The sequence below is a fragment of the Myiozetetes cayanensis genome, unplaced genomic scaffold, assembly GCF_022539395.1.
Source record: "Myiozetetes cayanensis isolate MyiCay16 unplaced genomic scaffold, myiCay2020 scf23, whole genome shotgun sequence".
Lineage (NCBI taxonomy): Eukaryota > Metazoa > Chordata > Aves > Passeriformes > Tyrannidae > Myiozetetes > Myiozetetes cayanensis.
The window spans coordinates 5,190,722-5,217,977 of record NW_026087445.1 but is presented as its reverse complement, the minus strand read 5'-3'; the positions used below and the strand labels follow the sequence as shown (position 1 = coordinate 5,217,977).

The 27,256-nt window shown below is 51.5% G+C and overlaps 2 protein-coding genes and 1 long non-coding RNA gene across 5 annotated transcripts; 2 read left to right on the top strand and 1 right to left on the bottom strand.

The window, feature by feature from the left end:
- Window positions 1-657: 657 nt before the first annotated feature.
- On the top strand, window positions 658-19,762 carry ZER1 (zyg-11 related cell cycle regulator). 2 transcript variants are annotated; one of them, XM_050320186.1, is made up of 17 exons: window positions 658-824; window positions 4,629-4,892; window positions 5,719-5,869; window positions 6,133-6,569; window positions 7,901-8,077; window positions 9,118-9,232; window positions 9,426-9,572; window positions 9,804-9,977; window positions 10,592-10,807; window positions 11,469-11,510; window positions 11,847-11,966; window positions 12,403-12,518; window positions 12,606-12,794; window positions 13,721-13,818; window positions 14,101-14,203; window positions 15,112-15,200; window positions 17,360-19,762. In XM_050320186.1, the coding sequence occupies exons 2-16, from the start codon at window positions 4,735-4,737 to the stop codon at window positions 15,167-15,169; spliced, it is 2,301 nt and encodes a 766-aa protein (XP_050176143.1). In that variant the 5' UTR covers window positions 658-824; window positions 4,629-4,734; the 3' UTR covers window positions 15,170-15,200; window positions 17,360-19,762. The 2 variants fall into 2 exon arrangements, with proteins under 2 accessions (XP_050176143.1, XP_050176142.1); XM_050320185.1 differs by having other exon boundaries at window positions 15,112-19,762.
- A 907-nt stretch (window positions 19,763-20,669) lies between these two features.
- On the bottom strand, window positions 20,670-25,333 carry LOC126642510 (uncharacterized). Its single transcript, XR_007629457.1, has 4 exons — window positions 24,797-25,333; window positions 23,832-23,923; window positions 22,404-22,530; window positions 20,670-20,732 (listed from the first exon to the last, which is right to left on the bottom strand). It is a non-coding gene; the product is annotated as an uncharacterized LOC126642510 (long non-coding RNA).
- Window positions 22,044-27,241, top strand: ZDHHC12 (zinc finger DHHC-type palmitoyltransferase 12). Of its 2 annotated transcripts, none has more exons than XM_050320196.1 (5): window positions 22,044-22,152; window positions 22,411-22,547; window positions 23,462-23,548; window positions 24,680-24,843; window positions 25,328-27,241. In XM_050320196.1, the coding sequence occupies exons 1-5, from the start codon at window positions 22,068-22,070 to the stop codon at window positions 25,635-25,637; spliced, it is 783 nt and encodes a 260-aa protein (XP_050176153.1). In that variant the 5' UTR covers window positions 22,044-22,067; the 3' UTR covers window positions 25,638-27,241. The 2 variants fall into 2 exon arrangements, with proteins under 2 accessions (XP_050176153.1, XP_050176152.1); XM_050320195.1 differs by having other exon boundaries at window positions 24,677-24,843.
- Window positions 27,242-27,256: the final 15 nt, after the last annotated feature.

Sequence of the window (27,256 nt, the reverse complement as noted above, 5' to 3'; positions counted from 1 at the left end):
CGGGGGCCCACAGGGAGCGAGGCCCCGCCCACAACGCGCTAAGCCCCGCCCCGCCCGCCTCAGGGCGCCTTTGCTGAGCGCTGACCCCGCCCCTCGGAGTGGGCGTGACCACAATCCCCGCCTCATCCACGCCCCGCCCACTCAGCACCGAGCCCCGCCTGCTCCCCGCCTTCAGCCCCTCCCTGTGCGCTAAACCCCGCTCCATCTCCTCTAAGCCCCGCCCACGCCCAGGCCCTTCTCGGCTCCCCAAGCCCAGCCCCCGGTGTGGGTGTGGCTCCAAGCCCCGCCTCCCCCCCCTCAGGGCGCTCCCGGGGCCCCGTGAGCTCGGTCCCGTGTCCCCGCACCCGCCGGGGCTGGGGGACACCCCCACAGGTACCGAGCGCCAGCAGGGCCTGCCGGTCCCCGCCAAGCACTGAGGGACCCCCGGGGCGGTTGCGCTCCGGGCCGGTGCCGATGTGAGCCGTGAGCGCGGCGCGCGGCAATGGCGCCCCTCAGTGAGGGGGGCGCGATGGGACCCTCAGCGGGAACCCCCGGGCCCGGCCCCGGGGAGGCCCCGCCCCGCCCCGTGCAGTGACGCCAGCGCCTTTGGCAGCGTGACGTCACGGCCGCGTGACGTCACGGCGTCGCTGCCGTCCCCGGCGGGTCCCCCCGCGGCGCGGGCGTTCCGGCCGGGCCGGCGTTTCCGGGGGAGGCGGCGGCGCTTCCGGCGCGGCGGGAGGAAGTGACGGCGGGTTTGTTGACAGCGGAGGCCGCACGGGGGGAGCGGGGCCGAGCAGGACGCGGAGCCCGCCCCGGGCAGCGGCACCAGCCCCCCATGGCGCCAGGTGAGTGCCGCCCGGACCCGGCCCGGCCCGGCCCGCGGCCACCGGGCCCGCCCGCCCGGCCGGGGGGAGGATCCGCCGCCCCCGCAGCACCGCGCGGAGCCCCCCGGCGCTGCCCCGTCCCCTCCCCGGGACTGCCGGGCCCCGGCGGGCAGCGCCCCGGGCCGCGGAGGCAGCGCCGGCGCAGCCCCCGAGGTGACCTCTGTGTCTTGCCCCGTGTCGGGGGCTCGGCAGGGCTCGGGCTCGGGGCCAGCCCTACCCGCGGCTGCTGCGAGCGCTCGCAGGGCTGTCAGAGCCCATCGCGGGCCGGCGGAGCCCCCGTGCCCAGGGAGCCGTGAGCGGGGGCTCCCGGGTGTCCCCTTGGGAAGGTGACTTAGGGGGTGGAAATCCATGATGCAATTCAGGGAGCCGAAGGAACATCTTTGCTGCGGGCAGATACAAAGATCAACGCGTTCCCCGAGCTGTCTCATTTACGGTGTCGGTCGTGGCAGGCTGACAAGTTCGGGAATTGCAGGCTGTGCTGGGTTACAGAACAGTTCGATCTCCTCCTGCTTCTCTTCCCGCGGTGTGAGCAGGATGGGGTTTCCCCACACGAGATCCCCGGCCCGTCCATTAACACAGTCCCGGTGATTTGCAGCTGCAGGACGCCAGCGAAAGTGACAGTGCACTTTCCCCTCGCAGCGTAACCCGTGCCAAACTCTGCATTTATGTGACATTCGTTATTCTGGAGCCGCTGCAATCACTCACGTCAGTGCACAGGGTTTGCCCTCTCCTTGGACGGGTCCCTGGTGCTGGGAAAGTCAGCTTTGCCAGTTATTTCTGTAGCAGCAGCAGCAGCGTAAACGTTCTGTGGTTGGCACGGAGCCAGGGTGAGTCAGGCTTGGCTCCGGGCACTGCTTGGAGAGAGGCTGGGAGAGAGGATCGGTCTGGAGTCCAGGGGAGAGGATCTTGGCACCGGCAGCCCCAGGAGTGCCAGGGGCTCACGTGCCAGGGCAGCCTGGGACGCTGTCACCGTTCAGGTGCAGCCTGCAGATAGGCAGTGTTTGCAGAGACTGCTGGTGGGGTGAGTGGAGCTGCCTGTGCTGGGGCTGCTTTTGGGCCTGTGGATGGTGGGAGGGGGCTGTGTGCCCATGGAAATGGCTTTTGTGTGCCCATGGAAATGGCTTTTGTGTGCCCATGGAAGTGGCTTTTGTGTGCCTGCTCCTGCAGCTCTGAGGGACTCGATTCCTTCATGCACTGAGATGGAGGCAAATCTGTCAGAGAAATAAGTATTGGCACTGTAGTTCTGCTCACTTTGCAGTTGGTGCTCTTGAATTTTCAGCACCTTTCACTTGTCTGTCTTTGATTCTTCCAAAGCCCATTGTTGCCCATCCTTGGAAGGCGCTGGTGGCTGTCACCGGGCAGCTTGATCCTGTGGAAAGCTGCTTGAGGATAACAATCAGCCAAATGTTAGTCATTTATCAGCATCTCCCGTTTGTCTCTTTGTATCACACCCCAGGGTTATAACTGGAGACAATATTGATCAGGGCAGCTGCCCACGTGTCACCTCTTGGGTCCAAGTGAGGAGGGAGAGCCCAGCTTGTGTCATGTCCTGGACTAAAGGTCACAGCAGCTGCTCAGATATCCATAATAAATCATGAGGATGAAAGCTTTTCTTTGGTCTTATTTCCCTGGGACAGCTTAACCACTCCTCTTTCTGTCGAGCTTCTGTCTGGGATTGTGTCGGTGGATCACGGGGAGCTCAGAAGTTAAAGGGCAGCTGATTTCTCCTGGGCTGGGATCAACCAGCTGCATTGTGCTGGTCTCAGCAGAGAGGGAGAGGCTGGGCAGAGCCACAGGAAGGCAGTCCTTGCCCTCTGGTGCTCTGAGCTGCTTGGACAAGTCCCAAGCACTGGCCGTTTCCAGCTGCACGTGACAATGGATTGTCAATGGGAATTTGTTTTCGAGTTCTCTGGCCGTCGGTAGTAAACAGTGGAAGAACACTGGCTGCAGGGACCTCCTGTCTGATGGCACGGGGGAACTGGTAGGGACAGCAGAACGTGCTTCCCGACTGGTTCGGATCTTCCTGTTGATCTTGCCTTTCTGGAAAGATTCTCTCAGGCTCGAGGCAAAATCCACGAGAGGGACTCGCTCTGGAGGTGAGGCTGATTCATCTGCAAAGCAGGGACAGGGCAGCTGCCTCCCACCTGCATCCCCCTGGCCAGGGCCTCCCAGCCAGGGAGGAGATACTCTGCACTCAGTGGCCCCTGTCAGCATTGACCTCTCTCCTGATTTGGCTACAGAGGAGAGAGCTGTGCATGATGGAGCTCCTTGTGATTGAAAACTGCAGCCCCTCCATCTTCATGCACCTCAGAGGTCTCTGAGCTGTCACGGCACTATTGAGAAGTCAAAGTTTTGTGTCCCTGTGACCCCAGCTCAAGGCTTGGTGACACAGAAGAGTAGGTTACGCCTTTAACATCCTGAGTGGGGAGAGTTTAAAGTACAATTTTTGTGATTGCTGAGGTTTGGGGTCTGTTTTTTTTGCTTGGAGAGGTTTTATCTTTCTGAGCCAGAACCTGAGATCCCCCCCTGGAAAACCTGCTAAACGTTGTAGGTCAGAACACACAGAAGGAATTAATGAAAGGCAGGAGGAAGTTAAAAAAGAGGTTTGAGTTCCAACTTGTGCTGCCTTCATGTTTGCATGGAAATGCCTCCTGCAGGACAGGGAGGGATCAGAGGGAGCCTGGAAAGGGACTTAAACTCTTCTGTCTTGTACTGCTACTGCAGGAGTGCAGGAAAGGGAGAGCAGCAGAGGCTTTAGGGAGACACAGAGAAGTGTCCTGATCTTTGCAGCTGCAGCATAAAGATCAGAAATGCAATATGGGCAAGGACATTTTGCAACAACTTCCCCAGCAGTGGCTGCTCAGTTGGGGCACAGAGAACAGCAACTGCCTCCACAGTGCTGGTGTTCTTGCTGCCAGCAGGGACAGACTGATGGGTAAGACACAGGTTTGACGTCAGAAATAAACATTTCAACAATATTTTTGTGCCTGGAGGTGTTTAGAGAAGTTCACGTTAGGATTGCTTCTAGCCTGATGTGACCCTTTGAAAGTGAAATGTCATTGCTGGTGTTCAAGTTAAGATTTGTGCTAAACACCTCAGGGCTTCAGTGAGCAAATCATGGTACCAGAGCTGTCAGATTTTGTCAAACAAGAAAACAGACTGGGATATCTTCCCCCAGTGGAGGTGCCCAGCACGTGCATAAACGTTGCCTTACACTGCACTCAGAGGGATCCCAGACCAGTCCATGTGTTTCCCTCTGGCTTCTGATCCACTTCACAGTCTAGATCAAGGACTTTCACGAAGCTTCTGCCTTGGCACTACAGGGAAACATTCAGCTTGAAAAGGGAACTTGCCTTGCAGTGGTGGCGAACAGAATGACAGGCAGGAGATGCGGGGTCACCTGATCCCACCGGGGCCACACAGAGGATTATCCGGGCAGCAAATGTCCTGCTGGTTTATCCAACCCACTCTGAAGGAAACCAAGCAATGTGGCTTCTGCCACTTCCCCTTCTGACGTCCTGTGTCACCAGATAACCTGCCAGGAGGAAACATTTGGCTGGGCAGCCTCCTTTCCAAACGTATTTCACATTAACTCATCCCTGGGGGTGGGGATACCGAGGAATGACAGTCCCTCTGCCAGAGAGGCCAAACTGCTGCGGGTCTTTTGAGGTCTGGGGCTGTAAACACAACTCCCAACATCCTGCTGGGTCGGGACGCTTGGATTTGTGCCTTTCTCAAAGCATCTCTTCTCCCCTCTGCTTCCAGCTGGCCCCATGTCCCTGTAAATCCATCCCGGAACTTCAGCTGAGGAAAAGATCTCCTGAATCAGAAGCTTCCTCCTGCTCTTGCCCTTCCCACAACTCCCCCCAGGATGGCATCCGACAGCCCCGAGTCGCTGATGACCCTGTGCACCGACTTCTGCCTTCGCAACCTGGAGGGGACCCTCTGCTACCTCCTGGACAACGAAACGCTGCGGCTGCACCCCGACATCTTCCTGCCCAGCGAGATCTGCGACAAACTCGTCAACGAGTACGTTTGGGGCCTGGCTTTGAGGAGCTGGGAGCTCAGGGAATGGGGTGTGTAGTTCTCCTAAAAAGAATGAAAGGGGAAGAAACCATGGGGCTGTTTTTCCAGTTGATCTTCATCTTGGCAATAAGGGATTGCATTCACTTCAGGAGGAAGTGTTCCCAGGGTTGTTGCAGTGCTATATAGCACTCTAATTTCTGTGGATATCAGCCTTTCCAAGTTAGTCAGATAGAGCTGAACAAAGTCCTGTTAAAATGGAAATCAAAAGGGTAAACCCAGAGTGAAACACTCAGTGCTTCACAGTCAGTAAGCAACAAAGGAGCCTTCCCCTTTCCCACCACTGAAGCTTCACAGCTCTCTTTCCAAGCAGAGAAATAAAGAGTGCAAAGTGCTAACAGATGTTAAATTTTAAAGCTGCTGCTCCCATAGCTTTACAAAGCAACCTGTTTCCAGGGATTTATATCATTTGGCTGTCACCGTCTCTCTTGGCTGAACTTGTGCCCACAAAGTCTGGCAGAGAACTCCGGCCAGCTAATTGTCTGAAAAAATTAAAAAAAAATCAAATTACTAAGTTTAAACAGCCAGGGAGAAAATTCCTGGAGTCTGTGCTTGCCAGAATCCAGTTTGCTCTCACACACACAGAGCCTTGCCCGAGGTTTCCCTGAGGATTAGCTCAGTGCCAGGAGAGGCAGCGGGTCAGCCCCTCGACCCCAGAGGCTGAGCTGGGTGATTGAGGGGGGTCGGTGTCACGTTCCCGTGTCACCAGTGCAGGTGCCAGAGCTGTAGCTGAGCCTCTGCCATGCTCTGCTAATGCCATTGCCCCACACAGGTACGTGGAGCTGGTGAAGACAGACAGCATCTTCGAGCCCCATGAAAGCTTCTTCACCCTGTTCTCAGACCCGCGGAGCACCAGGCTGGCTCGGATCCACCTGCGGGAACAGATCGTGCAGGACCAGGACCTGGAGGCCATCAGGAAGCAGGTGCTGTTGCATTGACAGCTGTCAAGTCCCAGCATAGCTGCCTGGGCACAGCTGGAATCCCAGACACACAGATTCCTAAGGCTCCATCCTTCACTTCAGGAATAACATCAGCTTCTCCCCTTCTCAGCTCCCAGAGCCACTGCAGGGAATGGGATGGGGACACTGGTGATATGTGGTGTCAGGCTGTCCCAGTGGGAGATGTGGAGCAAACAGGGCGGGCACTTTACTTTAAGTATCTCTACCCTTGATTTCCCTTTTCCCAGGACCTCGTTGAGCTCTACCTGACTAACTGTGAGAAGCTGACAGCCAAGAGCCTGCAAACCTTGGTGAGCTTCAGCCACACACTGATCTCCCTGAGCCTCTTTGGCTGCTGCAATATCTTCTACGAGGAGGAGAACCCCGGGGGGTGTGAGGATGACTGTCTGGTGAACCCCACCCGCCAGGTCTTGGTCAAGGACTTTACCTTCGAAGGCTTCAGCCGCCTGCGCTTCCTGAACCTGGGCCGCCTGATCGAGGGGGTGAACGTGGAGACCCTGCTGCGGCCTCTGGCCTCCCTGGCAGCTCTGGATCTCTCTGGGATCCAGCTCAGTGACGTGGGATTCCTCACCCAGTGGAAGGACACTCTGGTTTCCTTAGTGCTTTACAACATGGACCTTTCAGAGGAGCACATCCAAGTGATCGCACAGCTTCGCAAGCTCAGGTCAGATCTGTTCTCCCTTCTCTCTCCTTTTCCCACTGACAGGAAAAGGTCTCTTAGGAATGATCTACGTGCCTGCTAACAGAGAGGCATCTCTGGGTGCCTCTAACTTATAACCTGCTGGGTTCAGGTTATGAACCTTCCTTGTGAACAGGCTCACTCATTGACACTGCACATATCTGACAGGTCTAAAGCCAGCCTGAATTTCACTTGTAAAAAGACACCACTTAGCAGAAACTCAGCCCTCCAAACCATTCATCAGGCAGGGATTTACAAAGTTTAAACCTGGCTCTGCAATAGAACTAGGAAAGGCTCTGAGCTCAGGCTGCCTCCTGGCTGTGCTCCATGGAAGCCCCCTGTGCATGGATGGGGCAACCAAGGGAACAAGCAGTGTCAACAAATGAGTGCTTCTGACCCGAGAGTGTTGACAATGAAACAACTTCCTGAACCAGAGCTGAGACAATTGCTATTCAAACCTCACAGTGGTGTTGGGAAAGGAATCCAGGACTTCCCAAACCAAGGAGAAAGGCTGTACTATTCATAGGAAGGCTACTTTGCAATGGCTTTAGCATCATCTCCCTTGACTTCAGGCACATTAACATACACTCTGGAGTCCCAGGGAACATCCTGGATAACATTTTCTAAATCTAAGTACTTTAACTTCTAGTGACTTGCAATGAAACCTGGTCTGCAACAGGTAGAAGGCACTTTTGTGAGTGGGATGCTGTCTCCAGTTTCAGGAAGTTTAGAAAAGTCTCTCTCAAGGATCTTATCCCCTGCCCTGTAAGGGACCCCACCTGCACACCACGTGGGTCTGTTTGTCCCACCACTCCCACAGCAGCAGGATTTCCCCAAAGCTTAAGTGTTTAAACACCTGAAAGAAGTCAGGACAGAGTATTAGCCTGAGGTGGAAAAATTAGAAGATGGGGGAAGCAGACAAAACCTTGTGTAACTTAATTTGCGAGATGAGGCAAGATATGCGTCTGGGGATGCAAAGATCCTCTGTGCATCTTAATCTCCAGGCAGAAATGCTCAGGTGGCTGCTGTGATGGAGCTTGGGAAAGGCAGTTCCTGAGCCTGGAGCCATTTGCTTTGTGCTGTGTGGCCAGATGATTCACTGTTCTCCTTTCCAGGGACACCTCTACCAGCTATCTGTGTGCTTTGGTTACACACAGGGCCTGCTGCTGCCAGAGCCTACAGAGCCACATTCCTGTACCCTGGGAAGGAAATAATAATAAATATTAACCACATTTGCTTGTCCTTTTCCTCTGGTAGAGAGGCAGAAGCCCCAGCTGATGCTCTCCAGGCTCTGAGATGCTCTCTGTCACCTGCAGGCACTTGGATATCTCCCGAGACCATCTGTCCAGTTATTACAAGTTCAAGCTGACCCGGCGGGTTCTGAACCTGTTTGTGGAGAACCTGGTGAACCTCAGCTCGCTCGACATCTCAGGGCACACCATGCTGGAGAACTGCACCATCCCCAGCATGGAGGAGAAGATGGGCCAGACAAGGTATGGGGACAGCAGTTATTGAGGTCTGCTTTGAGAGCAGTTCCCTCTTTTGAGTTCCCAAATTCTGTAGGTCTGATACTGAAAAGCAGGATACAGCTCTTCCCAGTTTCCCCTGCCAGTGAGGACTGGTGTGAGAATCAGCTGCTGTTGCTGTATGCAACACATGTAAGGACTTGTAAGAGTAATAAAGAAATCATCCCATCTGCCTGCCATACAGCTCTGAAGGATTTCACTTCTTTTCCACACACATTCTCCCAGGGATCTCCTGCAGGATTATTTCTGCAAGGACTCCAAAGCTCTGTACATACTTCCTACACAGAACATTCTTACCCTCAGTGAAATCCAGGCTCTCTTGAGACAGAACATTTACACACTGAGTCAGTGTACTCACAGGAGGGCTCAATGTTTTAGCAGCTTGGAATCTAAAGGCCATTTTTCAGATTTGACCTGGGTACTGGGCAGATCAACCCTTGCAAATCCTGGGAGAGGCATAGCCAGAGGTTTGGTTTTCCAGCTCAGCCAAAAACTCTGCCCTCCTATGAAGCACTTACTGAACAGAAGCAAATAAGTGGGACAGTAGTGGCTCCTTTCCTCCAGAGCTGGTGCAAATGCACTGGCTCTTGGTCAATAAGGAACACGGCAGCACAATCAGTGTTCCTGCTTGCTCCCAGAAGCAGATTTAGTCTGTCAGATGACATGCAGCCCAGTTTGCAAATCCTTTGGATCCACAGTGAATTCCACAGCCCTTTAAGAGGAAGTGTTCACTCCAACCAGTGAATTCCCAGGACAAATTCTACCTGGGAAAGCTGCATTCTGTCTGCATGGATTCTTCTTACTGCTATTCAGTTCTGTTCAACACCTTCACCCATCACTCAGGATCACCTGGGATGAACTAGAGTTAAGTTCAGGAGCAGCAGGCTGGTGTGAAGTGAAGTGTAGCCATCATCACTCTGGTCAGGAGGCAGTACAGGGTGAATGGAGGGCTGACACCTGAACAAACACGGTACCAACATGAGCGATCTCTTGTTCTTTCCCCCCAGCATTGAGCCAGCAAAGAGCAGCATTGCTCCCTTCAGGGGGCTCAAACGGCCACTCCAGTTCCTGGGCCTTTTTGAAACGTCCCTCTGCCGCCTGACACATATTCCAGCCTACAAGGTAAGGGGGCTGCAGGAATGTGGGCAGTGGGAGCCTGGTAGGAGCTGAAAGAATGTGAAAATTACTGGCTGCCAGTAGAGGGGAGTTGTGACAACTGAGCTCTGACCTTTCAGTACCTAGTTGATAATGCAGGAAATCTGCCTCCTCCTCCTCTGTAATTTCCTCCCTGACTGTTTTTGTTCCCCTGTGCCAGGTGAGTGGAGACAAGAACGAAGAGCAAGTCCTGAATGCCATCGAGGCTTACACGGAGCACCGGCCGGAGATCACGTCCCGCGCCATCAACCTCCTGTTCGACATTGCCCGCATCGAGCGCTGCAGCCAGCTGCTGAGAGCCCTACAGGTGAGCCTTTGCCTCTCCCTCACAAGGGAAATTTTCTGGTCCCAGTCTTTTTTTCACCCTGGGAAACCATTCTGGAGAAAGTTCCAGCAGTGCAGTGGAACTGGTTCCCCTTCATTTCGTAAGCGTGTTCCCGCAACACCCGGGCCGCGCGTTCCTCGCGGGCGTTTAACAGTCACTCCAAGACTCCACAGCCTGTCAGTGGCACTCAAGCTCCACGTTGCTTCTCCACAGCTGGTGATCACAGCCCTCAAGTGCCACAAGGATGACAAAAACATCCAGGTGACGGGCAGCGCGGCGCTGTTCTACCTGACCAACTCCGAGTACCGCATGGAGCAGAGCGTGAAGCTGCGGCGCCAGGTCATCCAGGTGGTGCTCAACGGCATGGAGTCCTACCAGGAGGTCACAGTAAGAGCACACCAGGCTCCTTCAGCTCCCTCCTTCCCTCATCCTGTCTCTTTAGCCTGCTGTCAGCAGCTGGGTCTCCTCAGCCTCCAGGGAATGAGTCAAGGCAGAGAAGGGATTGCCCAGGTCTGCTCCTTGCCTTCACTCAGTGATGGAAATTACATGCAGGGTGTTCCTTATCCCTGTGATATTCTCCAGAAAAAGGGGGAGAAAGTGATGATGGCAAGGCTCCTTTTTTTCCATGGATAGTGGCCAAAGGTTGTGCATTCACTGTGGTGTCAGATGGTTGCAGGCATTGGGGATATCGAGTCCATGGAAAGAAACATCCCAAATCTCTGGACTGGAAGCCAGCTGAGCTTGCAGGCAGGAAGGAATTGGCTTGGAAAGCAGTGGGCCCTGGATAACTGTGTGGCCATGTGAGACTGGAGTGACAGAGAGAGAGATGGTACTGACAGAGCGTGGCTAAAGCACAGCACTAAATAGAAGGGTAATGGAAATTTTAGTAGTTGCAGTGAGGCAAGAAGGTGGTTCCAGTACAAAGCAGAACAGAAACATGAAGTGATGGGGCCTGTGGTTTTGTAGCCACCTGGCCCAGCGTTTGCCTCCTTTTGGCCCAGGTGCAGCGGAACTGCTGCCTGACACTGTGTAACTTCAGCATTCCCGAGGAGCTGGAGTTCCAGTACCGGAGGGTCAACGAGCTGCTGCTCAACATCCTCAACCAGAGCCGGCAGGACGAGTCCATCCAGCGCATCGCTGTGCACCTCTGCAACGCCCTGGTCTGCCAGGTGGACAACGACCACAAAGAAGCTGTGGGCAAGATGGGGTTTGTCATGGTTGGTATGGTCCCAGGGTGTCTGCTTACCCTTAACCCAGCCCAGCACACTTCCCTTGCAGCCACCCACCAAATGCAGCCAGCTGTGATCCAACCTCAGTATCACAGGAGGGAAGCAGTGTCCCAGCAGTGCTAACCCTTCCTGGAGCCCCCTTTAGTTGCTTCCCAGCACTGGAAGTCATGATCCCAGAGACAGGCTGGCTGGGAGGCCAGGGAAGCACCGTGACCTTGTACAGGCTGTACCTCCTCACCACATCGTGGCATTTCCACAGCTGGTACCACCTTGTGACTCGCTCCTTCTCTTTCTCCCCAAGTTTGCATCAGCTTCCCAACTCATGCCAAGCCACATCCCTCAGCTTTTCCCAGAGCTGCAGAGGCCAGTGCTCTGGGGCAGTTATGCCACATCCCAGACTTTCTCATACAGATCAAAACTGACTCAGCCACAAATTCAGCAGTTCAGGGACTGGCATAGTTCAGCTCTGTAAATACCTGCAACTTTGCACATAACCCAGTCCCAGTGGGTTAAAGAAAGAGGTACCAAGTAGGTTCTCCACAAAGGATCAAAACTGAGTATGCCTGAAAATTGGCCACTGCAGTACCACAGCAGTTAAGTTTTAGCTCCATGATTTCTGAACTGTTTCTTCCCATTCCTTTGCCCACAGACAATGCTAAAGCTGATTCAGAAGAAGTTGGCTGATAAAACGGTGAGTGTTTCCCCAAAAAACACAGAGTATTTTCTCTTCAGTCTGACTTAGGCCTGGAGATCAGCCCAGAGTGCCAGCTCAGCTTCTCTAACAAACACAAGACATCTCAGCTGACGCTGCAGAATTTCTTGTCCCAGGCTGAGGGCAGGGGAATGTGCCAGGGAAGCAAAAATATTAAACAAAAAAACCCACTTACTGACAAGTTGAAAGTGAATAACAAGGTTTTCTTACCTCTGGAGCCATCTGGGGTGATGCCAGGGAGGAAACAAGTGGTTGGTCTGCATCAGTCCTCCACATTGGAGAAGCTCTGATTCTGTCCCTTCTTTGACTCTCTAGTGTGATCAGGTGATGGAGTTCTCCTGGAGTGCCCTGTGGAACATCACTGACGAGACCCCAGATAACTGTGAGATGTTCCTTAACTACAGCGGCATGAAACTGTTCTTGGAGTGCTTGAAAGTAAGTGGGATTGGCTCTGGGGAGAGGCTGAACGAGCAGGGGAGGTGGGGGTGCCTGGGCAGGATCCCTGGCCCTGCTCCTCTCCAAGCAGTGCTTCCTGCATTGCACAAACAGAAAAGTAACAGCTTGTCTGTGTTCTTCCTTCTCACACCCTTGCAGTAGGACAGAGGAGCTCAACACATCTTCCTCTTTCCCCAGCTCTGCTCAGTTCCCCTGAGCAGGGCAGCAGTGAACAGAGGGCCCTGCTCTCAACTCTCCCACTTCACATGTACCTTTAGCTTTCAAGATCCCATTTAGCTCCTGCTAAGGAGCCATTCCCAACTTCCCAAAAATTCTCAGCCTTTCTAGATGTGCTGTACAGCCTTCCCTCAGGGTTGCTTGTTCTTGGCATCACTGTGGCCCTACCTGTGTATAATCCTGTCCTTTGCTCATCCAGGAATTCCCAGAGAAACAGGAGCTGCACCGCAACATGCTGGGCCTCCTGGGCAACGTGGCAGAGGTGAAGGAGCTCCGCCCGCAGCTCATGACCTCGCAGTTCATCAGTGTGTTCAGGTGAGAGCCTGGCTCATCAGCTGGGCCTGCAGACTCCTAAAGCTTTGCTGCTTCAGCAGCTCTAAGTGATCTCATCTCCCTTGGCAGCAACCTGCTGGAGAGCAAAGCTGATGGGATTGAGGTGTCCTATAACGCCTGTGGAGTGCTCTCCCATATCATGTTCGATGGGCCAGAGGCTTGGGGGATCTGCGAGCCCCACCGAGAGGAAGTTGTGAAGAGGATGTGGGCAGCCATCCAGAGCTGGGATATCAACTCCAGGAGAAATATCAATTACAGGTGAGGAGGAGGAAAAGTTTCACCCAGGAGCCAGGATTGTCACAGGAAGCCAACACTAACAGAGAGAAGGGAGGCTCTGTTCAAAGTGAGGGAGGAACATCCTCAGGGATATTCTTTAGTGAGGGTTTTACATCTTCCTTTGAAATATGTTACACAAGCTGCTGAAATTAGACACCTTACCTGGCAATTCCTGTGGGAGAAGTTTGGGATCCGACAGAATTTCTCCTGCATGTTTCTGGTGAAGTTGAGCAGCTCAGGAATCCCATGATCTGTCTGGGACTGCCTAAGGATCTTGCTCTGAGACTGCTGTCCTTTGCAGCTCTTTAAGCCTGTTTGCTTCCCAAAGTCATGTGCTGTAGCTTTCACTCTCTGGGGCACATTTAGACACAGTTCCCAGAAATCCCTTCACACGTTAATACAACTGCTGGGATCGTCCCAAAACCCTTCCTGTAAGAGGGTATCAGGTACTCAGTATTCCCTTAGTGCTGGGCAGGGATCCAGAACTGGCATTCCAGTGCCTGTTCCACAGTATAGACACGTTATTGTTGTCAGAAGAAACACATCAACCCTTGCACGTGTGCAGCCAGCTGTGCCTGGGTGGAGCTTGGCTTTGTCCCCTCTACAGATTGATCAGTGCTGCTGTTTCAGCTTTGTGAGGAAATGACTGATGGAGGATGGAAGTCAGTTCTGGGGCTCAGTCACCCTCCTCATAGCTATTTATCTGGGCAGTGTCTGTGCTGAAGTGGTGGGGCCTGTAATCCTGCCAGCACTGCCCTGGGACACAGCCTTGGTGCCAGAATCTTTGGCGTGCCAGTGGATTTACTGCTGTGACACCTGTGAGCAGAGTTCGTGTTGCTGTGAGTGGCAAAGCTGCTGGAAGAAGCTGCTGTCGGATTTTTAACAATTTCTGTGATATTTCCGTGCAGGTCATTTGAACCAATCCTCCGACTTCTTCCCCAAGGAATCTCCCCAGTCAGCCAGCACTGGGCCACCTGGGCACTCTATAACCTGGTCTCTGTCTACCGTAAGTGCCCTTTCTGAAATCACATCCCTTGCACTGTAGAACTTGAGGGGGTGGCTCTGAGGCTGTCAGCAGAAAAAGTCTTCCCAGTTAAGCCACGTAGGGAGAGAAAACCTTTTCTGAATGATGCAGGAGTGTCCAGGCAGCACAGCCAAACAAAAACAATGAGACTTGGTGCTTAGGAAATTCCCTCACTGTTTTTGATCCTTCTCCTTGCCCTCCTGCCCCCCTTCATACCCCTCTTGTGAGGGCTCACAAGGACCTGTTCCATTCTTTTCTCTGCAGCTGACAAGTACTGCCCACTGCTGATCAAAGAAGGTGGCATCCCCCTCCTGAAGGACATGATCAAAATGGCCTCAGCACGGCAAGAGACCAAGGAAATGGCCCGGTAGGACATCAGAGCACTGTCACAAACATCCAGTTTAGCTCTAGTTTTGATTCCTCCACATCAAGCGAGGCTGCCAAAGCAAGGCCTGCATTGATGTGTGCAAGGGGTATGAAGTGAACACGGGAAAAAGAGGATGAAAACAGAGGACTAGAGGTGTTTGTAGGTGGGCATTGCACACAGATCACTGTCAGGGACATTGGTTACAGACCTGGCTTGTTGACCAAGGGAGCCAAATGACCAATTGCAGCTCTTAGGCCAACAGTCTGCAGTCATCACTGTCCCCACGCGTGTGGGGGCTCCCTGTCTCCAGAGTCATCCTGGTCTGTCACTACAACTACTGACTGCACAGTTAAAATGAGAGCATTTTTCAAAAGGTAGAGAGAGAGTCCATCACCTTTGTGAGCTCCTCCAGTTCTTGGGACCTTCTTTTGGAGTCCTTTCAGGGTTTTAAAGTCACCTGCAGTCCTTGGTCACTGGCAGAGCGAGAGCTGTAATTCCATACCTGCAGGATGAGTAAGAGGTAGGGATGGGCTGGGAACACATCCCTGGTGGGTGGGCAGCAGGTGTTCCCACAGCTGAAGGGTCACTGAGTGCTGGAGGGGACTGCAGCCTGCAGGGGACAGTCACAGTTACACAGTGTGTGTTCATGGCCCAGGTGACAGCACAGTGAGTGACAGACGTTTGTGTGCACGTGATTCCTGCTGGGATTCAGAGGTGTCTGAGGATTTGGGTTAGGGGGGTGGTGAATGAACGTGCACTACTGTGGCTTCACATTCCAAACTGTTGTGGAGTTTAGTGGTTTTGACACAAACAGGATAAAGTGGGACAGTTCTTACCTCACTGTCTCACAACTGGGTGCAATGAGCTTTACACTAAAGCCTCTCTCCTTATCCTTGTTTTATCCATAGGAAAGTTATAGAGCACTGCAGTAACTTTAAGGAGGAGAACATGGACACTTCCAGATAGAGGCACTCCCCCAGTGCCTCTTGCCAGCACTGTATCCAGCTTCTCTCTAACTCACTGTACATAGGGAGGACTCTTTCTTACCAACTCGCCCGTTGGAAGGAAACTTTATGTGTGTGTGTGAGACCCTCAGTAGATGAAGGTGAACAGAGGAGGGGGGAGGGACTTTTTGCACAACAAAATGCTTTCCTTAACTTAGTGGACTTTTTTTGTTATGAAGTTTCAGGTTGAAGTTCCGTGTGTATGATTTCTGTATAAAAAAGAAAACAAAAAAACAAAGACAACAACTACATTATGTATCTTTTAACCTTTTGATTTTAGACCACACCGAGAGCCTCAAATGACCATGAGCTTGAAGACCTAGTTGTGTGATCACTAGTGTGACATGTTTATTTCCCACTTTTTAGAGAATTCCCTTTTTGCTGTACTGCATGAGGTCCTGTAATGTCTGCAAGAACACCAGTCCTGAATCAGCACTGGCTGCTCAGTGGGGCTGCAGGCAGGGATGAGTTATTTTATTTGGTCAGAAAGGATGGGGGACACAATACCAGAGAGACAGACCAAAAGAACTGACCTTTTAGTGATTATTTATAAAAGGAGAAAATCGAGAAGAAAGATCTTTTAAGTTAATTCACTCCCTTAAGGGTTTTTTATAGAACCTCACATTAATGGAAGCACTGCTAACTGTATGTGGGTCATCCAGAAGTAAAACATTCCCAGTTAAATCAAGAGGTCTGTTTTGTCCTCCCCATTGGCAGTGCACCCTCAGAAGGTCAGGGATGACCAGTAAAACCAGTTACACATTCTTGGCTACACAGAGCTTTTCTCTCAGAGGGAGGCACCAGGTTTGTTCACAAAGGGCTACACATCTTCATTCCAGACCTTCACCACCCTTTAGTTGTGTTTCTTTGGTGGGGAAGGGCTACAAAGCCAGAGTGTTTCTCTGCATAATAAACTCTCCCAGGCCCTGGTCCAGAGCAGTTGTACCCTGATGCAAGTCCCAGGAATGGCCTGGAGCTGCTCTGCCCTTCCTCAGTCTGCATCAGCACAAGCTGTGCTCAGTGGCACAGCTATCCCCCTTCACAGGACTCTCCCTGCAGCACAGCTGCTGGAGCTGGAGGTGCTGAGGTCCCTTCCTCAGAGGGGGGAGTCTCCCTGCACCCTTTGCAGGGCAATCCCATGAAATAGCCCCTCTAGTTCCACCCTCTGCTCGGAAGCAGAAAGCCCCAAAGCACCGCTGTCTGACTCCAGCAGCACCTCCCAGTGCAGCCCCACTGCCCTCAGCAGCTCTGCTGCAGTTTGAGATGCAGGTGAGAGGAGAGTCCCACCCAGCTGGGCTTCCCCTCTAACACTCCAGACCTGTAAGGGCTCCAGAACCCAAAGGTTCTCCCAGCCAGACACTCAAAGCACAGCGTGCAGCTCCTGCTCAGAGCCCACTGCTCACCACAGCCCTGTGACAAGTCACAAATCTGCCCTTAGAAGGGACTTAGGGAAGATCTTATGCCTGGTAGCAGGAGAGGAGCCCACAGGCACGTGAGGTGGGACATTTCAGGCCTCTGAGCACAGTAACTCGCTGCTCTCTCCCCTCGGACACGTTTGCTCTCAGATTGACTCGCTGCTATGAGGTTCTGCTAATGCTCAGAGTTCATGTTGTCCTTGTGAGCACGTTAGAGACAGATCCTTGATCCACAAACTGACACTTTAACTGACAGAACACAGCTGCCTGGACAGGTTTACTTTTTCTGCCAATATGGTGTTATTCAATGTCTTTTTTTTTTTTTTTTTCCTCTTTTTAACCATAAGTCATTTGTTTTGGTATTGTGAGATCTGTACTTTTTTCTTTAAAGTATTTTTCAAACTTATATATATTTTTGTGTCACTTTCAAATTGTTTTCGTAAGATTTGCAAAACTTGACAAATTATACTTTTTTGCAGTCGTTTAAAATGTATTTTTCTCTCTCTTATTCCTGTTCCCCGAGAATTTGTGTCTCTAAAGCTTTGAGATGGGGAAGCTTTATTTCAAGGTATGTTTTCTGTGTAACCTTTGCTGATCTTCCTTCTAGATGCAAAACTAAGAGGGGCTGCCAATCCTGCCAGGCAGCCTGGGTGTGTTAGGGCAGTCAGGTTTTGCTCTTTAATTCCATTTGGTGCTGCTGTCCTGAAGCTGTTTCACTTGACAGTGCCACCCACCAGCTTTGCTTCCTTCCCAATGCCCGTGTAGTGAAAGCTCCCCCCACTAAAAACTTGACTCACCTGACAAAAAGCACTGAGGATTCTGACTGTGTTGGCAAGGAGGGAGTGGAGCAGAAGGGGACACGGCACAGAGGGAGAGGTATCAGAAACCCCTGTCCCCAGAGCAACAGTGGAACTCCCATGTCAGCTGGAGCAGAGCTCAGCCCTGCATTGCCATCCAAGCCAAGCAGTCAGCCTTTTCTCTGGGATTTTGGCACAACGACATCAAGGCTAATGAACAACCTGTGACTTGGTTCCATCTGCCTCAAGACCCCAAAGGTTTGGGTTTTCCAAACCAGTGCCCCCCCAAGTTCAGCTGTTACTGCTGCATCCCAAACTAACAAGCTCCAAGCTGCACCAAAGCTTTGTTTCCTCCTGTAAACCTCTGTCCTCACTGCTCACAGCCCCTCAACAAGCTGTACCTGAACCAGCATGAAATGATTGCAAATTCCCAGCAACCAGGAGATCAACGGAGTCAGGCCAGGCTGCCAGAAAAGCTCAGTCTGAGCTGAAATCTGTCACTGATCCCAGGGGAAGGGGGAACTACAACAGGGCACTTACAGCAAGCTACACATCAGACTTTGAGTCGGGCCACAGCAAGGTAAATTCCTGAGACAGCACGATAAAAGAAGTATCATCCCTGTTAGAGTCATGTAAGCTTTGCCTACAAGCTTCTGTGTCTTCAAGCCAAGAATTTGTGAGCTGAGAAATAAAATTTCCCCTTCAGTAAGGAGCAAAAGAGAGGAAGGTATCCTCTGAACACCTGAGCACAATCCAGGAATTCTGGAATTGGAAGTGTGAAAGGAGTTTGTAGCACGGTTTCCCTACCTGAAACAACAGGAGTGACCTGAAAGCACTTTTTGGAGACAGAGTTAATGCCATAGATCCAGAGCTGAGGACAGAGCAGGAGAGCTGCCTGCAGGTATCATATCAGCGTTCTGCAAGGAGGGGAGGGTAAAGTGGCTGATTTATTTGTGAAGGTCTAATGTAAAAGGGGAAGTCAGACCCTGAAATGCTGGATCAAAGGAATGAACCAGGAGACTTTAACTCCACCCAGAACGATAGAGCCATTCACCAGTCCTGCTCAGAAAAGCAGAACAGGGTTGTCACCAGAACTGTCAAGTGAAAACCCAGTTCAGGATGAGTAAACATGGCAGAGGTGCTCCTTGTGCTCAGTAGCTGTTGGCCCACCCAGACTCTTCTTCATGATTTCACCTCTACATTTCCTTCAGGATTGCAAAGCTTGGCAAGCAGAGCACAAACACAACTCAGCAGCTCCCAGCACAGACTGTGCCAACAAAGGATCCCTCTGCCTGGAGTTTCCTCCCTGGCTGGAGGCTGCCCTGTCCTTCAGTGGCCCCTGGCTCAGCAGGCAGTGCTGGGCAACTTCCCACAAGTGCTTCCATTTGACAAGATCTGTGGGAGGAATTGCTTGTAAGGACTGGCATCTCCTTGTGTGATGCCTAACACCCATCAGCACCAGACCTTCTCATCTAGACCAAGCCAGGAGAGTTTAGCACTGATATTTGTGGCAATCAGAGCACTGCAGATAACTCATCTGCACCATGGCTGCTGTTTCCCTGCACCTTCCAACTGAAATGTTTCTCTTCAGCACTAAATCCTACCCAGCTTGTCACCTTGGCTGGGCTTCTTCTGCTGCTGTCACTGCTCTCTGCAAAGGATGAGTGGGAAGAAAAGTCTTGGAGCTGTGAGCTGAGTCCCTCTCATCACCTGAAGAAGGCAATTAATTACCAGTGGGACAGGAGCTCCAGGGGCACTGCAGTCAGGGCAGTATCCATAGGAAAGACATTTCCTTAAGCCTGTTCAGGGAGGAGCCTGCCACAGCTCAGGTGTCAGAGGGCAGCTTGTGCTAGGAAAAGAGAATTAAAAGTAGGGAAAGAGCTGGTCTCCACGACAACCATGTGGATGAAGCACAGAGGGCAATAGGGATGGATGAAAAGGAACACGTGGGCTGGAGGAGAAGACAGCACTTAAATAAAGGTTGAGGGAGATTTCCTGCTGAACTGAAACACTTCTGCTTTAGCAGACTTTGTTTTGATTTCATATAGTTGTCACTGATTCTATCCCTGTAACTCTTCTCTTGTTTTTAAAGAAGTTTTTAGGCTAACCAAATCTGTATCTCCTTGTTTTGCTGAAAGAAAATCCCCTCCTTTAGAACGAGCTTTTCCTCTGTCCATGGACCTGCCTGATGTGGGGCCCAGTTCAAATGTTTGTACATGGTGAAACCCAGCAAAAAAAAAAAAATCAAAATGCACAACTGCTGCTTCCTTACAATTCTGAATGAATTAACTTTTCTGTTGTATCCTTTGGATACCCGCTGTGTATTAAACCTAGTGCTCAACAGTGTCTTCTTCCTTTGCTCTGGGGATGGGGTTTATTGAGGTGCATTACTGGGCCATTTGCTGTCAAATATTTCATCCCAAGTGAAAGGAACTGCCATGTGTTGATGGTGCAGTTCAGTGGCTTTGCCTTTCATCACTCCAAGGGATACAATACTGTTTGTCAACAGAAAAGAGATGTGGAGGAAGGGAGTATTGTTAGGAAATTGTGTGAGAGGGGAATAAAAAAAATCAGGACAATATTTGAGTGTACAGATTGCTCTGAACTCCATAACAGATCTGCAGCTCGCTCTCCACAGCCCAGGCTTTGTAAGTGGGCAGAAGCTGAGCACTTCAGAAAAGCCTCTCTCTTAAGCCACTCAATCTGCTTTGAGGCCAGCATGACTTTCTTCTTAAGACCCTGGTCCTGCAAGGGCTCAGCTCTGGTTAATTCAGGGGTTGTGGAGTCTCTAAAGGATCCGACTCGGGGTGAACAGAGGGAGGAGGAATGATGTGAACCTGAACTGCCTCTGAAAGTGTGCTCTGTTGGAAGAGGACAGAGAGATACCTTAGGCTTCCAGCAGCGTGGAATTCCTAGCTGGAATGCCATAAGAACCTAAATTCTCCACTCAGAAACCTGCTAATAGAGACTTCCTGTAACTGAGCCCTAATTCCAGCCACTCACTGAGGCTGAAACCCGTGAGGCAGAGATGAGCTTTGATCTCTGCAAGACAGGTTTCACAGCTGAAGGAGGAGATAAAAAGAGTAACGTGCACCAAATTATTTTAATCACTCCTTAAGACAGATTATTCTAGAACATCAACATGTTTCTACTTTCAAGTGGATAATGTTGTTACTACTCACATTGCCTTCTCATTAAGCTTTAAAATTTACACCTCTCTGCAAGGAAGGAAAGACACTACCCACCTTTTTTTGAAGCACCAGTACAGTCTGTGAGGTGTCTGAGGGAGGATAGCTGTAGGTTTTGCATTTACCTAGAATAAAAAAAATGAAAGCAAAAGGGTTTGAACGATTGTTAAAAATTCTGTCTATGATTTTTATTGACATTTCAACCCAGCTGTCTCAGGTAAACCATTGAAGTGACCCACACAGCCAGGTGCTTTCCTGGAATCAGCAGGTGGCCACTGACTCACTTAAAGAGACCAAAATAACGAATTTATGGGCAAACAATATCGAGGAATCAGCTACTTTTAAGGTGCTGGAGGGTAAATTTAGAAAGAATAGGCTTTTTCTTTCCAAATTTTCACTGAGAAGGAAGGTAACAAAAGCACAGGGTTTATTTGTGTTAAAACTGAAAGTAGTGTAAAGAAAAAGCACTGATTTGGGAACTATTGCAGCCCTGTGATGAGATTCATCTGCCCTAAACAGACAGACACTCCAAGTGTAAATATGTACATCTAAGCTATAGTCAACATAGCTTTTTTATTGTTAGCCAGAGACATCTGGTCTGCAATTCAACTGCTTTTAGCTGCCTATTTCAGCTGAAAAGGGCCATTCTCTAAACACACCTGCTTCCCTCTGCGGGCAGTGCCCTCGCTCAGCCGGGAGCCTCCTCAGTGCAGAACATCCCCGGCCAGAGCACAGGTTATGTCGGGCATTCTGCAGGCTCCGTTTGGTTCGCGGGGCGCTGTAACCGCGTCCAGCCAGGCACGGCCTCGGTGCCTCCTCCCGGGGGATGGAGATGAACACTCGGAATAACCACACTGGCAAGACCGGAGTTCACGCGGTGCAAGCACCTCAGGCACCACCTCGAGCAGCCTTCGAAGGGCACCCGCTGCCTGCCCCATCTCTGCCAACCCTTCCATCGCTCCCTGCACACCCGGCACTGAGCGCGGCTGTATCGGAGGTGCCGAGCGCCGTGCCCAGCCCCGCGCTCCCCACACCCGCTGGCACAGCCCGGCAGCGCCAGCGAGAGCCCGGGCTCGGAGCGGGAAAGGGCTGAGGGAAAACACCGAGTCACAGAATCACAGAGTTAGGATCTCTGGTCCAACCCCCACCGACACCTGCCCCGGGGAAAGGCCCCGGGGCGCTGGGCCGGCCCGCAGAGCGCTGTGTGGGGGAGGACGGGCCCGCGGGCTGCAGCGGGAAAAACCGGGAGCGGTGGGGAGGAGAGCCCGGTTCCACGGGGCAGCGGAGCCTGAGGGCAACGGAGCTCGCCAGGAGCGGAAGTGAGTCCCGCGTCGGGCCGCCCTGGCCGCCCGGGCGCTGCGCGCGGCCCTGCCCCTGCCAGCCCTGCCCCTGTCCCTGCCCCTGCCCCCTCCGGCCCCGCCCGGTCCCTTCCGGGCCGGCGGGGCAGCGGCGGAGCCTCCATGGGTCCCGGCGGGCGCTGGGTGCGGGCGGCACACACGGCCCTCAGCGCGGCCCTGACGCTCGGGCTCCTCCTGCACCGCACGGGTGAGGCGGGGCCGGGCCGGGGCCGCTCCGCCCCGGGGGTACCGGGGACGGGGATCGGTGCGGGGCTGTGCGGGCCCTGCACCCCGGGGGTGCCCCCAGGGCAGGGGAGGGTGTGGGGAGCCCCTTCTCAGCCTCTCCCCGCTCACCCCGCCCCGGTTCTCCCCGCAGGTGCGGGATCCCTTTGCTAAGGCCAGAGGGAAACATCCCGGACGCTTCACAAGGAGCTGCTGCTCTGTTTCTTTTTTGGGTACCTTTCAGATCTGCGCGAGCAAGAGGAGCGCGGGGAGCTGCTGCGGCCGCTCAGCTTCGTCCTGCTGGTTCTGTGCTCCGTCCTGCTGTACTTCAAGGTGTCTCTCATGGATCCGGGTTTTGTTAAGCCTGAAGAGGAAGCAAAGGTAAATCCCTTCATAAATGAACAAAGTGGTGAGGCTATAAAGTCCACAGGCTTCTCTTGTTTTTCCACTCGGCAAGATAAGAACAGTGTGAAATAGTTCTGCTGGCACGAAGGAAACAAGCGCAGGCCACTGGAGATGAGACCAGACTGCCTCACATTTGTATTCTGTAACAACAGCAATAGGGGTCAGACTTTAAATGTGCCTTTCACAGCACTCCGACTTTACAAGTGACTGTGCCATTTGAGCCCAAGTCCTCTCTTCCAGCAGAGGCTGCAGTGCCCTGTGGAATGTATACATGACCTATTTTATTCTAACTGCTGCTAAGCGGTACAAGTGCACAAAAACCTAAATTGAAGGGCAGGCTTGGCAGACAGTGCTCTCTGCAGCCCTGTTTATTGAGCTGTTTATGGATTGGTTGCTCTCTCAGAGGACACACACACGAACAAGTTACAGCGAGATAAGTGGAGATGCAAAGTTCCAGTAACTGATAGTCTGCCCGAGGTTCGTTGCCTTCCAGACAGTGCAGGACAAAAGCATGAGCAATCTTCGTCCTCCATCATTACTGTGAGGGCAGCTGGGGATGAATAAGTAGCACTGCTTGTACTGAAAAGACATCACTACTGTGTTTGGAAGTGAAATCTTGCTTTTGTCCTAAAGTGTGTCTCGTCCACAGTTATTTCTGTGGACTGAAATTTCTGCCTCTGTGCAAACATTCTTTGCACGGTCACAGGAGCCCGTTCTCTCTCGCTGTACCACAACTGCAGCTTCTCTAGGAATTCTGAGGAATTATTTTGTTTAACTTTCCTAATGACAGAGATAACCAGCACTGTGTAACTGTTGAGTAAAAGGGTGCAGTAACACAGCTCAGTCATGCCAAGACAGCACCACACAAACCTCTCTGTCTCTCTTTGCAGGCAGGGGAGGCTGAAGGACAAAGCCTGGTGATGCCCCAGGCCACGGGCGAGGTGAAGCTGCGGCGCTGTGGTTACTGCCTGGTGAAGGTGGGCATCCAGAACGTGCTGGAACGGGATGGGATGAGGGATTTGACAGTTCAGCTGCTGCTGGTGGTGGTTTTCAGCTCCATCAGTGCTGCTCAGAGGAGGCTGGGCAGATTGTGCAGCTACACGTGCAGTAGTGATGGACGTTGGCACAAAGGCCGGTTTTCCAAGGCTGGAAGTCCCTGCTGGCTTGTAGAAACAAGCAGCTTCTTTTGCCATAGAAAAATTGTATTCCACATTCTTACTGCCATGTCAACCACTGTCAAGAAGGTTATTTTAAACATACCTTGATAGTCAGAAGAGCAGTTGAACATGCCCTGTGTGAACTGATCATCACTGAGAGCTTGTTTGGAGGTCTTAAAACAACAGAACATTGGCCTGGATGGTGAAAGACAGCATGAAGGAGAAATTAGAGCAATTTAATTAGCTCTTAAAACAGTTTGCCTAAAGCCTGTCTTCAGAGTGATCCTTATCAGTTTAATAAAATTAAGCATTATCCCAGCTTCCATAAATTCCTAAAGAATATCTACCAGGAGAAGGGAGCTTATTTCAGGAGGAAAAGCTGGCGAAGCATTTCTGTGCTTCGGGGCACAAATCTTAGGAATCACTACTTTTCTCAGCCAGGTCTTTCATTTTTCTGTTCTTGTTCTTTGAGCTGCTTTCCTGTGCAAGTGTCTTGTACTCACACAGAAGCAGAGACACTTCCCTCCTCTGTGCATCCCTTAAAAACATCCCATCCCTGCCTACTCTGGTCAACAGCAGTGGTCCTTGTTTCTCACCTCAACACTGTGCTCGTGCTTTCCTGAAGGGACTCATTGGCTCTGTCTCCCTCCATGGCACACTGGACTTCCTATAAATATGTAGGTAATAAAGATGTGTAGATAGAAGTAATGTGGGAGAGCCACTTAGTTTGGATCCCACCCATCTGGGTGTGTTCCAGGGGAATCGTGACCCCCTGGAGCTGTTCTCAGCAGTGCTGATGTGCTGTTGTCTCGCCCTGGAGTGCTTTAGAGACAGGATTGCTGTGGAGGAGGAGTTTTGTTCTGTTCCACCAAGCAGGGAGTGGGACAGCACTGGACTGCTGCCAGTGAGTTTTTTTTCTTTTTCTGACTGATTGTGTCTGTTTTGCAGCAGCCCATGAGAGCCAGGCACTGCCAGCTGTGCCAGCACTGCGTGCGGCGCTACGACCACCACTGCCCCTGGCTTGAGAACTGTGTGGGAGAAAGGAACCACCCCCTCTTCATGGCCTACCTGGGTGTGCAGCTTGTGGTTCTGCTGTGGGGAGGCCACGTTGCTTGGTAAGGGTGGGAGGTGGAGTTTGGACCTCTGAGATGGCTGAAAGTTGTGGTGCTCCTCGAGGCCCACACGCAGGGGTTGGTGTAGAACACTGGCCTGGCTTTGGATCTTCACCGTCTTTTGCATCCTGGAGCCCCCTAATCTTGAGCAGAATCTGATAATTTAGGTTTCATGGTTCATTTTGCTTCAGTTACTGATCTTTGTTTACAAGTCCAAGTGCTGGAAACTCCATCAGGGTTCCAGCTGTTCAGGAGAGGAGTTCACTCAAGGCCATTGTCTCTCAGCTGTCAGGGGACCCAGCATTTCTGAACTTCTTAGATTCCAATCCCTACAGGTGCAGTCTCTCAGGACTTTACAGTATATGAACTCTGTAGTAGAGGATTATCAGCAGCTCACTAGTTACAAATCAAACTTAAATGTGCCATCAGGTTTAAGGAACTAGTTCTGCTCCTTTAACCACAGATTTATTTCTCTTTGAATTGAAAGGTCAGGCCTCTCCTTTCAACAGTCCTGGGAATGGCTGCAGCACAACATTTTCCTCCTCCTGTCCTTCTTCCTGATAGCCACATTCACCATTGTGGTCCTGCTGCTGCTCGTGTCCCACCTGTACCTGATCTCCTGCAACACCACGACCTGGGAGTTCATGTCCCACCACCGCATCTCCTACCTGCGCCACTCCGAGCGGGAGAATCCCTTTGACCAGGGCATAATCCTCAACCTCTGGAGATTCTTCTGCTCACGCCACCTCACTGCGTGGGAGCAAATCTATTTTCACAGGAACAGCGAGCCTGTGTAGTGCCAGGAGTACCAGCACACCTGCAGGTTGCTGGGCAGAGCTTTGCTCGTGTAATTGCTGCTGCTTCCTCGCACTGAACTTTAACACATCATGGACTGTGCAACCTGCTCCACAACCTGCTCACCCTGCAAAGTACTTTTCAGGGATAGCCAGGGTTATTTTTAATATACAAATAACACTGTTAAAGATGAGACACTGGTTCTGGGAAGGGCAAGGTCAGCAGAGCTGATTTCTGGTCCGAGGAAAGGTATCTCTCTAAACTTACTTCCTTTTCTTAACTGCATCCACATCTCCTGAAGAATTCTCTTCCCTGAGGTCTCCCTCTCGTTTTGCTGCTAGGGAAAAGCAGCAATTACAGACAAAACCAGCCAGGATCACTGTAATTCCTGTGGCCTTTCTTCAGCCTAGTTCTGACTGGGAGAACTGCAGTGCCTTTTGTCAGTAGGATTGGGCACGGAACAGAAATACTTGAGTAAATATTTAGACAGCCAAAAGCAAATTTCACTTCATCCACATGCCTCAAGTTAATGCTTTCCACAAAGCTTTGAGGCTTAACACTGTTAAGTGCATGAGAAACAGCTGTAAGACACCCAATTCAGCTTATGAGATAATTAGCCTGTACTTTGTGATGCCCTGAGCAGCTTCCTCACAGCTTTTTAAGTTGATGCTGCTGCTAACAATTCACAGGCTATTTTGAATCAAGTCAGCAAAGAATGACACTATCTACTTTCCTTTGGACAGAAAAGTAATGCTTGGCTACTGAGATATTGGTAAAACTACTACTACCTCAACACACTAGTGAGATTTTAATAAAAGAGTACAATTCCAGTGCAAGAGGAAAGCTGCCAGATGCTGGTGGATGAGATGAGGGCTGCTGACAGCAGCAAGTGCACTTGTTTTCCATTGAAATAGTTCAGTTTTCCATGGGGTACTAAAAGGAAGTTTGGGATGGGCAACTTCAGCTTTAAAAACGGAGAAGGCTGTGGTGTCAGTTTTAGACCTGACCCTTTCCTGTTAAAAAACAAGAAAAAAAAACCACCACACCAAAAAACACCACAACAAAACATTAGTTAAAATTATTCTGTGCCTTAATTGCCTTGGCTCAGGAAGTGAGAGCAGCTCAGGAGCACATCTGGCAAGCCAGGAGGATGCACTTGGGGTTTAAAGTTAATGAACACTCATGAAAGGACAGTGCAGTCACTACCACAGCATGACAGTCCAAAAGCAGATTGAAAACAGCACAAGATCCCTTTTTTGACCAAGTCCAGAGTGTGTGATCCCTGCCCAGTCTGGTTTGTTCAGGGTAGAAGCTCTTATGAGAGGGATATAAAACCACTAAGGATTGTTTTTGGGACACTGCAATACCATCCAGAATGGATTCTGTGGTTGGTTTGTGTCACTGTGGTGCCTGCTACAGCCTGGATCATCTTTTCTGGTTCTTCAGGTATCAGTCAAGTAGAAATTTGTCAGCAGGTTCTACAGCTCAAAGCACAGTTTTGCTCTGTTTGGTAAATATTTTTAAAAAGCACTGGGATGTTAATTTACCTTTTTTTTTTTTTACTCTAAATTATAAAATAAAATATTAAATATGCTTTTTTTTTTAATTCTTTATGCCTCTC